Below are 10,291 nucleotides of genomic sequence, written 5' to 3'. Positions count from 1 at the left end.
GCCGCCGGGAGCTGTAGTGCCGCTGGGAGCTGTAGTGCCGCCGGGAGCTGTAGTGCCGCTGGGAGCTGTAGTGCCGCCGGGAGCTGTAGTGCCGCTGGGAGCTGTAGTGCCGCTGGGAGCTGTAGTGCCGCCGGGAGCTGTAGTGCCGCCGCGCGGGGCCGCCGGGAGCTGCGGGGCGGCCATGGCGGAGGACGGAGAGAGGAAGGCGGCGCTGGAGACGGTGGGTGCGGGCGGCTGAGGGGCCGGCGAGTCGCTGCTCCCCCCGGGCGGCGGCAGCCGGGGCCTTCCCGGGCGGGGCCCGCCGAGTGCGATGTTGGGGGGGGGGGAGTTGGCGTCGCGATAGATCGTGACATCGAGGACAGATGCGTGGGAAGGCTGCCGCAGCGGGTGTCCCCCGCCGCACCCCGCGGTGGAGCTCTGTCCCGGCGGCGGGAAGCGGCGAAGAGCCCGCTGAGCCCGGCGGGGAGCGGCCGGTCCCGGGCTGGGCCCTCAGAGCCACCGGGCCCGTTCCGCCCCGCGGAGCCGTTCGGGTTTCCCTGGCCGAGCAGCCGCTCTGCTCGGTGTCCGCGAACAGCAGAGGGAGGAGGGAGCTCAGCAAACGAGCGGTGTCCTGGAACAGAGGGGAGGCACCTTTCAGTCGAATTTCTTGAGGTTTAGGTGTTTGAGGTTGTCCTGGAGGGAGCAGAAGCAGCCACAGGCCAGGACTATCTGATTTTAAAGCCAGTTAGGGCTAACGCTTTCTAAAACAAGCCTTGCCTTTTGAAGATTGATTACTCAGCCCTGTGTAACCAGGGGCCTTGGGTGGCTTTACCCATCCGCCGCAGCCAGCAGCGTGTCCTGGCTCCACCTTCACCCGTTTCACGTTGCTGGGCTCTGGCAGGAGTTCCTGCACCCGCTCTCCCTGCCCAGCACCCGCTGCAGGCGGCTGCAGGCAGTAGATGGCACTGCGCTTCACGCTAACAGGGCTGCGGGCTCCCAGCCAGCACTCACACCGTGTCCCGGCACAGGGAGAGCTGACACCGCATCTGGAGTTGAGACCACACCTGGAATATTGTGTCCAGTTGTGGCCCCTCAGTTCCAGCAGGACAGGGAACTGCTGGAGAGAGTCCAGCGCAGCCACCAAGATGCTGCAGGGAGTGGAGCATCTCCCGTGTGAGGAAAGGCTGAGGGAGCTGGGGCTCTGGAGCTGGACAAGAGGACACTGAGGGGGGACTCATTCCTGGGGATCAATATGGAAAGGGGGAGTGTCAGGAGGATGGAGCCAGGCTCTTCTGGGTGACAACCAGTGACAGGACAAGGGGCAATGGGTGCAAACTGGAACACAGGAGGTTCCACTGAAAGAGGAGAAGAAACTTGTTTGGGGTGAGGGTGGCAGAGCCTGGCCCAGGCTGCCCAGGGGGGTTGTGGAGTCTCCTTCTGTGCAGACATTCCAACCCGCCTGGACACCTTCCTGTGTAACCTCATCTGGGTGTTCCTGCTCCATGGGGGGATTGCACTGGATGAGCTTTCCAGGGCCCTTCCAACCCCTGACACTCTGGGATTCTGTGACACAGGATCATCGGGTGCTCTGTGCACTGGTCTGTCTGTCTGTCAGTGGGAGGTGGGGGGAGCTGAGCACCAGGACAGCTGTACAGGAGAAACAAGTGGGCTCTGTAAGTTGCCTTGTTTTACAAGTTGCCTTTAGGGAAGGCTTAATACAATGGTTTTCCATAGTCTTTAAATCTATAGCCCCTAAACTTTTTCTAACAGCACAACAGACCCTAGAGTCTCTTAGCAATAGTCTGGCTCCTGCTGGTTACTTTTTTCAGGCTCTGTAGAGCCTTATTCTTCTCCACAGTTGTGCAGTACACAGGCTGAAAGTCATGATTGCAGCAGGCAGCCCAATCCTAATCCTGTAAGTCTGATGTGATGAATGAAATGGATCTTTGAAGAGCTGCAGCTGGCAACAAACCAGCAGATTCCCCGACGAGGAATGCAGTACATGACAAAAGAGGAGGACACGTAGAAAGCAACACTGGCTCACAAAGACCAGCAAAGGGCTGTATATTCTGACATAAAATATAAGATATGCATAAACCGCAGTGAGTGTAGGAACAAGGGAGTTGTAGAACTGTTCCCCACCCACTTCATGTCCGGCTGATCCCATCTGTCTCAGTGTTGTGCTAATTTATCCGCCTCAGCACCAAATACAACATTAAATAGTTCACCTATGTAAATCACAGCCCCTCCGAGCAGGAGAGCTTGGTGATGTGAGATTGCAGCTCTTAGTCTTGCGTAGCCTTGAGATCTCAGCAGCTTTTCCTTCTGCCTCTATCGTAATGCAAGAACACAGACAATTTGGTAAAAAGCAAATCATTGTGTACCCAAAGAAGAAAAACAGCAGGTAAGCAGAAGGCCTTCTTTCCAGGGCATCAGGGCTTTTGGCTCACATGAAAACAGGTTTTCTTGTGAGGAACAGTTTGATACCTGGACACCTCTTATCTAAGACTCAGAAACACCCTGAGAGCCGCCTGCTTCAGAGCACAGACCTGATTGCTACAGGGACTGGGGAGGAATCTGTCCTTCAGGGGAATGTGTTGGGTTTCCTTGGAAGCATCGGGCAGCACCTGCTCCAGGGGTGAGATACCTGACCAGGGGGGCTTGCTGAGAAGCAGCAAAGCTTATGGTCCTGCTGAGATCCAGAATTTTATCTGAGGACTCTCCACAGGAAAGAGGCATTGAGTCCCTGTGAAGCCAACAGGTTCAACACAATGTATTCCTTATGGCTTTCATCTGCCGGATCAATGTGCTGAGTACTTGCGCTGCCCTAAGGAGACAGAGGCAGCTTAAATGCAGCGGGTTGCTGCTCTGAGGCACTTGCTGCAGCCCCACGAGCTGGCCCAGCCGTATGAGAGAAGCATCCTGTCCCTTCCTTCCTTCCCACGCCCACGTGTTCCTTCAGCTCTGCAAAGCAGTTTGAAGTCGGTGCAACTCTCAGCACCGTGCGTTAAACTCCTGGTTATCCTATTTTCCAAATCGTTCTTATGCAATATTTGTAACTTAGCTGTAAATATTTGAAAAAGCATCTTTTTGCCTCCAGGTGCGCAGAGCTACACCAGAGCTACAGTTTCACTCCCCTAGCGTGACCAAATTGCACGAGTGTCACTGTCCCAGTGAACAGAGCTGTCTCATGGGGGTGAGAGGGGCACTGGGGGTTGTGGCACCTGGGCACCCTCCCAACCCTGTGCCTGGATGCAGGGAGCAAAGTGGGCCCAGGTGACCTGTGCTGGCACACGCGTGCCTCCCGAGTTAGTCTGCTCTTGTTTGAGCCTGTAGTCTTTGGACAAAACAAGCTCTTGGGTATGACTGGTGCTAATAAATTAAATATTTCCTTGCAAGGCCTCACAATGGGAGAAACTGAGGCCCGTAGCTGCTTCTGGGAAGGTGGAGGAGGGTGCTGGGTCAAACAGGCAGGAGAGCAGACAAGGCGTCTCACCTGTGCTGCTGGTTGCCCGAGTGACCTGTATCAAATCTCACATTTTCATTCCAAGCCAAGGGAAGGTGTTTTGTTTTTGTTTTCCTTTTTTTTTGTCTTATTTTAATCACCAGCGAGACCCACCACTTTGGTTGTGGATTGTGAGATGCTGGGAGGTGAGTCAGACCCTGTCAGTCCAGCATCCCCCATGTTGATGTGATGTTGCTGTGTCACACCTGCCCTTGAATCGTTCTGCGGGTCCGGGCAATCTCCGCAGAAATCAGTCTGCATCTCCCTTCTGAACTGCTGAGTCAATTCCCCGTGGCGACCGTGCCTGCAGAAAGAGGGACGGGACTGCTAGGGGACAACTGCTACCCCAGGGGAAATGTGAGGGGTTATAAAACCCCTGGAGTGGTTGGGGATTTGGCCACAGGCAGGATGCGAAGAGATCAGCGCTCATCTTAGCCTGGCTCCGCACTTCACCTCGAAACCTCTCTCTGCTGCCAGCAGAGGAAGCGGTTTGGGGGTGTCTGGGCACGACAGGCTCCATGGTGGCTACATTGAGCCTGGGGAGAGGTCAGAGGCTCAGCAGCCCTCTGACAGCTAAGTGATTAAGTGGCTTGTTGGCTTTGGAGGGGATCCCAAACCAGTCTTCTCAGGAAGCGTTAGCTGGTAAAGCTCTTTTCAGGCGCCTGAGCCTAAAGCAGCAGGAGGATGAGGGGCTGGCTGCCAGCATTGCAGGGTTCAGTACATGTGGGGCTCATCGTGAGCATGTGAATTTGGGCTTAGAGCTCCTTTTGGTTTTGAGCTGGGATAAGATTTCCCTGCTGACAGGCAGAATTTCTCCCTGGGGATTTTTTGGCCGTCCTTCCCTCTCATTCCTGTCTAGCCACAGGCTGGTGGTGGGACATGGGGCGACACCAACCTGAACTGTCACTCCCAGCTTCTTTCTACCATGGGTGCAGAAGGCACAGCTTGCTTTGGCCTCCTCTCCTGTGAAGAGCAGGGGTGCACAGGCGCTTTGATAACTGGGGAGAGGTTTCCCTGAGGTCTGTAATTTTTGCACCTTTCCCTCCGTTGCAATGGTGCTTTTGCTCACACTGCAGCAGCTGAGATGTGAGACACAGAGGTGGCCCAGCTAGACCTACCAGCCTCCCCATTGCTCTTGTGAAGCTGAGCACAACACTGTATTCACCCTGGGGCTGGTGTTCCTTACCTCAGAGAGCCTTACAGCATTTCTTCTTTCCCCATTTGTGACAGGTCCAGGCAGACGGGACAGACGGAAACTGCGTCACATTTGTGTTGCACGATGAGGACCACACGCTCGGCAACTCCCTGCGATACATGGTCATGAAGAAGTAAGTGGAGCCTCTGTGGTGCCTGGCATCGCTGAGGGTACCTCTGTCTCCTTACTTTAACCTTCTCCTTACTCATCTGCATCTTAGTTGTTGCTGGAACAAGGCAAATAATCAGCAATTACCTCTGTGCACCTGTTAGGGTCTTTATACCAGACATGGTGCCAAAGACTCCTTACCTACCACCTCTCTTCACAGGATTATCTTTTCCCTTCTGCTGTTAGCGTCAGGGGCCCTGAGAGCACTGGTAGCCCTTAATGGGCCTGACCAGCCACACCTGGGGCCTCCACCCACACCCTGCCCATGGGTCCCAGAGCCCCATTTGAGCTCAGCTCAGGGCTTGCAGTCCCTCCTGAGCTATGTTCAGGGAGTATGGATCTCTAGCTCAGCCTGTACTGGGCTTTAGACTCCATTTACCTGATGCTGATGCACAGACTGACTTCCTGACCTGATCTCAGCCGTTCTTCGTCATCCAACCCCAGGCAATGCTACAGGCTCAGGGAAGAGCGTCTGGAAAGCTGCCTGGCAGAAAAGGCCCTGGGGGTGTGGGTCAACAGCGGCTGAACATGATCCAGCGTGTGCCCTGGTGGCCAAAAGGCCACCAGCATCCTGGCTTGTATGAGCACTGGTGTGGCCAGCAGGACCAAGGCAGTGACCGTTCCCTGCACTGGGGAGGCCAAACCTCAAATCCTGGGCTCAGTTTTAGGCCCCTCATGACGTGACAGACCTTGAGGTGCTGGAGCGAGTTGAGAGAAGAGAACGGAGCTGGTGAGGGGCTGGAGCACAAGTGTGATGGAGCGGCTGAGGGACCTGGGGGGTTCAGCTGGAGAACAGGAGCTGAGGGGAGACCTTCTGATCTCTGAACTGCCTGAAAGGAGCTTGGAGCCAGGGGGGTCGGGCTCTGCTCCCCAGGAACAAGCACCAGGACCAGAGGAAACGGCCTCAAGCCATCTCCACTGTCTTACTATCCATGGCTCCCGGCTCCCCAGCCCTTAGGGAACAGCCAGCCCTCGCTGCTCCTTGACGGTTAGTTATGAAGGAAATGTAATGTCTGACATGTGAAAGACTTCTGAACGTCTTATTTGGCCCTGGGTAAAATGATGTGCCTCTCCTTTCAAATACATGTGATCAGGCACACATGTGTCTCCTTCTGGGACAAGCACAGTCAGAAAAGAGGGTAGGAACAGCCTGTATTAAGCAGGAATTGATGCTGAGAATTATCCTGCTGCCCCCAGGGGCTGCTCGGGCAGCGCTGAGGGCTTGTGAAGATCTGCTGGTAAGCCTCAGAACAATTACAGCAGGAAGTTCAATGCATCATCTCAAATGACAGTTGTGTTGCAAATGTTGTGTGAATTCCACTGAGAAATCACCATGACAAGAAGAACAGCAGCCTTCCTGCCGCTGTTCTTTCTGCTGGGTGCACAAAGGTTCTACCAGTTGCCTCAGCTTATGAAGGCAGATGCCGTGCAGCCTGCAAACCATCTCCCTGGACCCATCAGCATCTTTCGCCCAGCAGAACTGCAGCAGGTTTGTGTGCAGGGAGGTTTCCAAGCAGCCAGGATCCCCTGTTCAGACTCTGCAGGTGCCAGGATGGTGCCTGTGGTCCTGCCAGCCACGTCCTTCCCCTGGGAAGCTCCAGCTGCAGCTCAGAGACAGACAGGGGTGTGTGAATAAGGTTACACAGGTAGTTTCCCTTCAGCATATCCCTTCCATGAGGCCCTCAGTCATTTTAGGAACATCCTGAGCCCCAGCAGGTCTGGGGTGGCCTGAGCCTCTGACTTTCCTGAGATTTGCTGTGGACTGGCCTGGGTTTCACTGCTCTCTTCTTCTCTCTCCCTTTCTGCAGCCCTGATGTGGAGTTCTGTGGCTACTGCATCACGCACCCCTCTGAAAGCAAGATCAACTTCCGCATCCAGACCAGAGGTGTGTACGTTTCCTTTGTGTGATTCCCCCTGCTCCTGTCAGATTTCCACCATGAGTCATTTAAATAAAGAAAAGTGCTTTTCTCCCCCTTCTCTGCTGGCCACCTGCAGCTGCTGGGCCCTGTTGCTCGGCTGGAGAGGCTGCTCTGAGCCATTATGCTACAGATCTGTTTCCCAACAGTAGGGCTGAGCCAGTGGAGGCTGGAAGAGACCACAACCTCTTCTGGTCCTGGGTGCCTGGGTTGACTGGCAGCAAGCACTGAACTGCAGTGCTGGGATGGAGCTGTCAGAGGTGATGGGTGCTCCGTCTGCCCCTAAGTCAGCCACAGGGATAGGAAAACAAAGCCAAAGTGCACTGGCATACATATATATGTATCTACAATGAGAGAATTTGTTTCTGCTTCTTCTCAGCTGTATTGCAGCTTTGCTCATCAGCCTATGAGCAGCAGTTCTTTTGAAGAGCCTCATAAGTCTGTGCTGTCTTTTGACTTGCCTCCCAAAGAAGACTTTGTTCCCTGATCTTAGACGCTGACAACTCTGAGCCTCTTGCAGTCACTCACTGCCCCCAGCATACCGTCCTTGAGCTCAGTGCCCTGCCCTCCGTCCAGGCTCCACAGCTTTGTCTGCTGCCCAGGGGGATGGTGTTGTTACATTCCTTCCTGCTGGGGCTGTTCACTTGAGCATCAGATATGTAGAAGCTGCTTTCTGGAAGCAGGGATCTAGTTTATCACAGAATCCCAGAATCCCAGAATGTCAGGGGTTGGAAGGGACCTGGAAAGCTCATCCAGTGCAATCCCCCCATGGAGTAGGAACACCCAGATGAGGTTACACAGGAAGGTGTCCAGGCGGGTTGGAATGTCTGCACAGAAGGAGACTCCACAACCCCCCTGGGCAGCCTGGGCCAGGCTCACTGGGAACAAGTCTCTTCTCAAATTTAAGGGGAACCTCCTGTGTTCCAGTTTGCACCCATTGCCCCTTGTCCTGTCACTGGTTGTCACCCAGAAGAGCCTGGCTCCATCCTCCTGACACTCCCCCTTTCCATATTGATCCCCAGGAATGAGTCCCCCCTCAGTCTCCTCTTGTCCAGCTCCAGAGCCCCAGCTCCCTCAGCCTTTCCTCACACGGGAGATGCTCCACTCCCTTCAGCATCTTGGTGGCTGCGCTGGACTCTCTCCAGCAGTTCCCTGTCCTGCTGGAACTGAGGGGCCACAACTGGACACAAGATTCCAGGTGTGGTCTCCCCAGGGCAGAGTAGAGGGGCAGGAGAACCTCTCTGACCTACTGACCACCCCCCTTCTAACCCACCCCAGGTCCCATTGGCCTTCCTGGCCACAAGGGCCCAGTGCTGGCTTGCTGACTCTTTAATTCCATAAAAAGAATTAGTGCTCAAGCTGTCTGCTCTAGCCTGGCTCACCACACTGAACTCAGCTCACAGGCTGCTGGTGATGGGTTGGGAGGAGGGAAGTGTGTGGGCACATATTGGGTGTAAGAGCCTCTCTGCATCACAGGGACTGCCCTTGGGCGTGGTGGTAACAGCTACCAACCCATTTCACTAACACATCTTTCCCCTAGGGACCCTTCCTGCTGTTGAGCCGTTCCGGAAAGGGCTGAATGACCTGATGGGTGTTTGCCAACACGTCCTCAACACCTTTGAGGTGAGACTGTTCCTGAAGAGCTCAGGGGCCTTTTGTATCTTTTGGTCTCAGAGGGGAGAGGAGTGGCCTGAGACCTGTGTTGTGGGTATTTTGACGTGAAAAACCTGGTAGTATTTTCAGACATTCTCTGGGTGCCCTGTGGCGTGGCCTGGCTTCTTTTCCCTTGGAGCGACCATCAAGCTCAGTCACTTCTGAAACTACCTGGAGCTTCTCAGGTCCCTCAGCCTTTCCAGGCACTGGACAGAGAAGTCACAGCTCAGACCAGGGTGGTTGCACTGTGGTATGTGAGTCACTCAGATATATATGCCGTTAACATTTGTCCTTTGGTCTTGTTTGCAGAGGAGCATGAAAGAATTCAGGGCCCAGAGGGAAGAAGAGATGCAATAGCATTTGGGGATGACAGTCCCTGTGGATGTGTGTAACGTCTGTGTGTTGGATTCCCTGTGTCGAGAGTTTTTATTTGTTTGTTGGTTTGTTTTTTAATAACTGCTTTGATGCAAACCTCTATTTTCTGTGATAATAAAGTTTATTAAGTTTGATGCCACAGAGGTGAGTGACACTGTGTCCAGCTCAACATGGGTTTGCAAAGTGGTATCTAAGAGGCAGCTTTTTTGCCCTTCCTTCCTTCCTTCCTTCCTTCCTTCCTTCCTTCCTTCCTTCCTTCCTTCCTTCCTTCCTTCCTTCCTTCCTTCCTTCCTTCCTTCCTTCCTTCCTCCCTCCCTCCCTCCCTCCCTCCCTCCCTCCCTCCCCCTTCCCCTTCTCCTCCCCCTCCTCCTTTTCCCTCCCTTCCTCCCTCCCTCCCTCTTTTATTTCCTTCCTCTCTCCTTCCCTCCTTCCCTTCTCCTCCCTTCTCCTCCCTTCTCCTCCCTTCTCCTCCCTTCTCCTCCCTTCTCCTCCCTTCTCCTCCCTTCTCCTCCCCTGTGTTGTTGCTGTTTCCTGCCTGGGTTTTTCAGATCACAGCTTTTGCAGGTGGTCTGGTGCACAGAATTGCTCTGCCCCAGAGTCCACACGGAGCAAAGGGGTTCAGTGCTGTGTGACTTCAAGCTTTTAGAGAGACAGCACCCTCTCCTGACTTTAATCTTTGTGCCACTGGCACCAGCACAGTTGACTTCAACATTATAAAATGATACTCTGCTCATTTGGGGCGAGATGAGTAAAAAACCGCTTGCCTTTTTTAACCCTCTGAAGAACGCAGACAAAGGCAAGTGCAGACCCCAACGCTGAAGCCCTGGCCTTGCTGGGATCCGCTGGCGGAAAGCCAAGCGAAAGCCTTTTGTTGAGCGTAATGTGGCATGAAATTGCAGGAGTTTTTCTGCTCCGTGCAGATTGCGAACCTTTCTGGTTTGCTCTGCGCAGGGGGGACGCCGCTGGTCTCTTTGGTGGAGGTCTGCAGCTACCAAAGGAACCTGCTGACACCCAATTAAGTATTTAGCGGATTTTGCAGCCCCCCTGCTGCTTAATAAGAAACACCCAGGGCTTTTCATTTCAGGCACTGACATGTTTTATTAACATACAGCGGAATAAGAGAGAGGATGTAAAATGTCAGGTTTTCTCTATAAAATTTATTCTTTCAAATACGAATTGACAGATCCGGTCTCTCTGACAGGCTGGCGGTGGGTTTGTGTTCACAGGGATTAGGCCAAGAAGGCAGCTGAACCCTACATTTCATCATCAGGCTTCTTTGCCTCTCAGTTTGCCGCAATGGATCCATCGTGCCCGTGGTCCCACATCTGTAGTGGGCAGCTCTGTGGCTTTGCTTTTGGTGAATCCTCTGTGGCCTGGTTGCCGTGTGCTGGAACCCGTGAGTGCTTAAAGCACAATTTTACACAGGGCACGTGGGGAAGCGGGGACTGAGCCTGGTGGCTGCTTCACCCCTCTGTGTGGGTGCAAGCATAGGCCTCGGGA

The 10,291-nt window shown here is 54.2% G+C and overlaps 1 protein-coding gene across 1 annotated transcript; it reads left to right on the top strand.

Moving 5' to 3' along the window:
* Positions 1–90: 90 nt before the first annotated feature.
* LOC309444130 (DNA-directed RNA polymerases I and III subunit RPAC2-like) lies at positions 91–8,932 on the top strand. Its single transcript, XM_082061710.1, has 5 exons — positions 91–220; positions 4,715–4,812; positions 6,656–6,732; positions 8,304–8,386; positions 8,726–8,932. The coding sequence occupies exons 1-5, from the start codon at positions 182–184 to the stop codon at positions 8,771–8,773; spliced, it is 345 nt and encodes a 114-aa protein (XP_081917836.1). The 5' UTR covers positions 91–181; the 3' UTR covers positions 8,774–8,932.
* The last annotated feature ends 1,359 nt before the right edge of the window (positions 8,933–10,291 follow it).

Source organism: Streptopelia decaocto (genome assembly GCF_964273445.1).
Source record: "Streptopelia decaocto genome assembly, chromosome: 10".
In the NCBI taxonomy this organism is placed as follows: Eukaryota; Metazoa; Chordata; class Aves; order Columbiformes; family Columbidae; genus Streptopelia; species Streptopelia decaocto.
Note: the sequence above shows the minus strand (reverse complement) of the source record. Positions and strands in the feature narration are given on the sequence as shown.

Coding starts and splice junctions, on each gene's coding strand:
- LOC309444130 (XM_082061710.1), top strand. CDS start 182: ATGGCGGAGGACGGAGAGAGGAAGGCGGCGCTGGAGACG. Junction 221..4,714: donor GGAAGGCGGCGCTGGAGACG/GTGGGTGCGGGC, acceptor CATTTGTGACAG/GTCCAGGCAGACGGGACAGA. Junction 8,387..8,725: donor ACGTCCTCAACACCTTTGAG/GTGAGACTGTTC, acceptor TCTTGTTTGCAG/AGGAGCATGAAAGAATTCAG.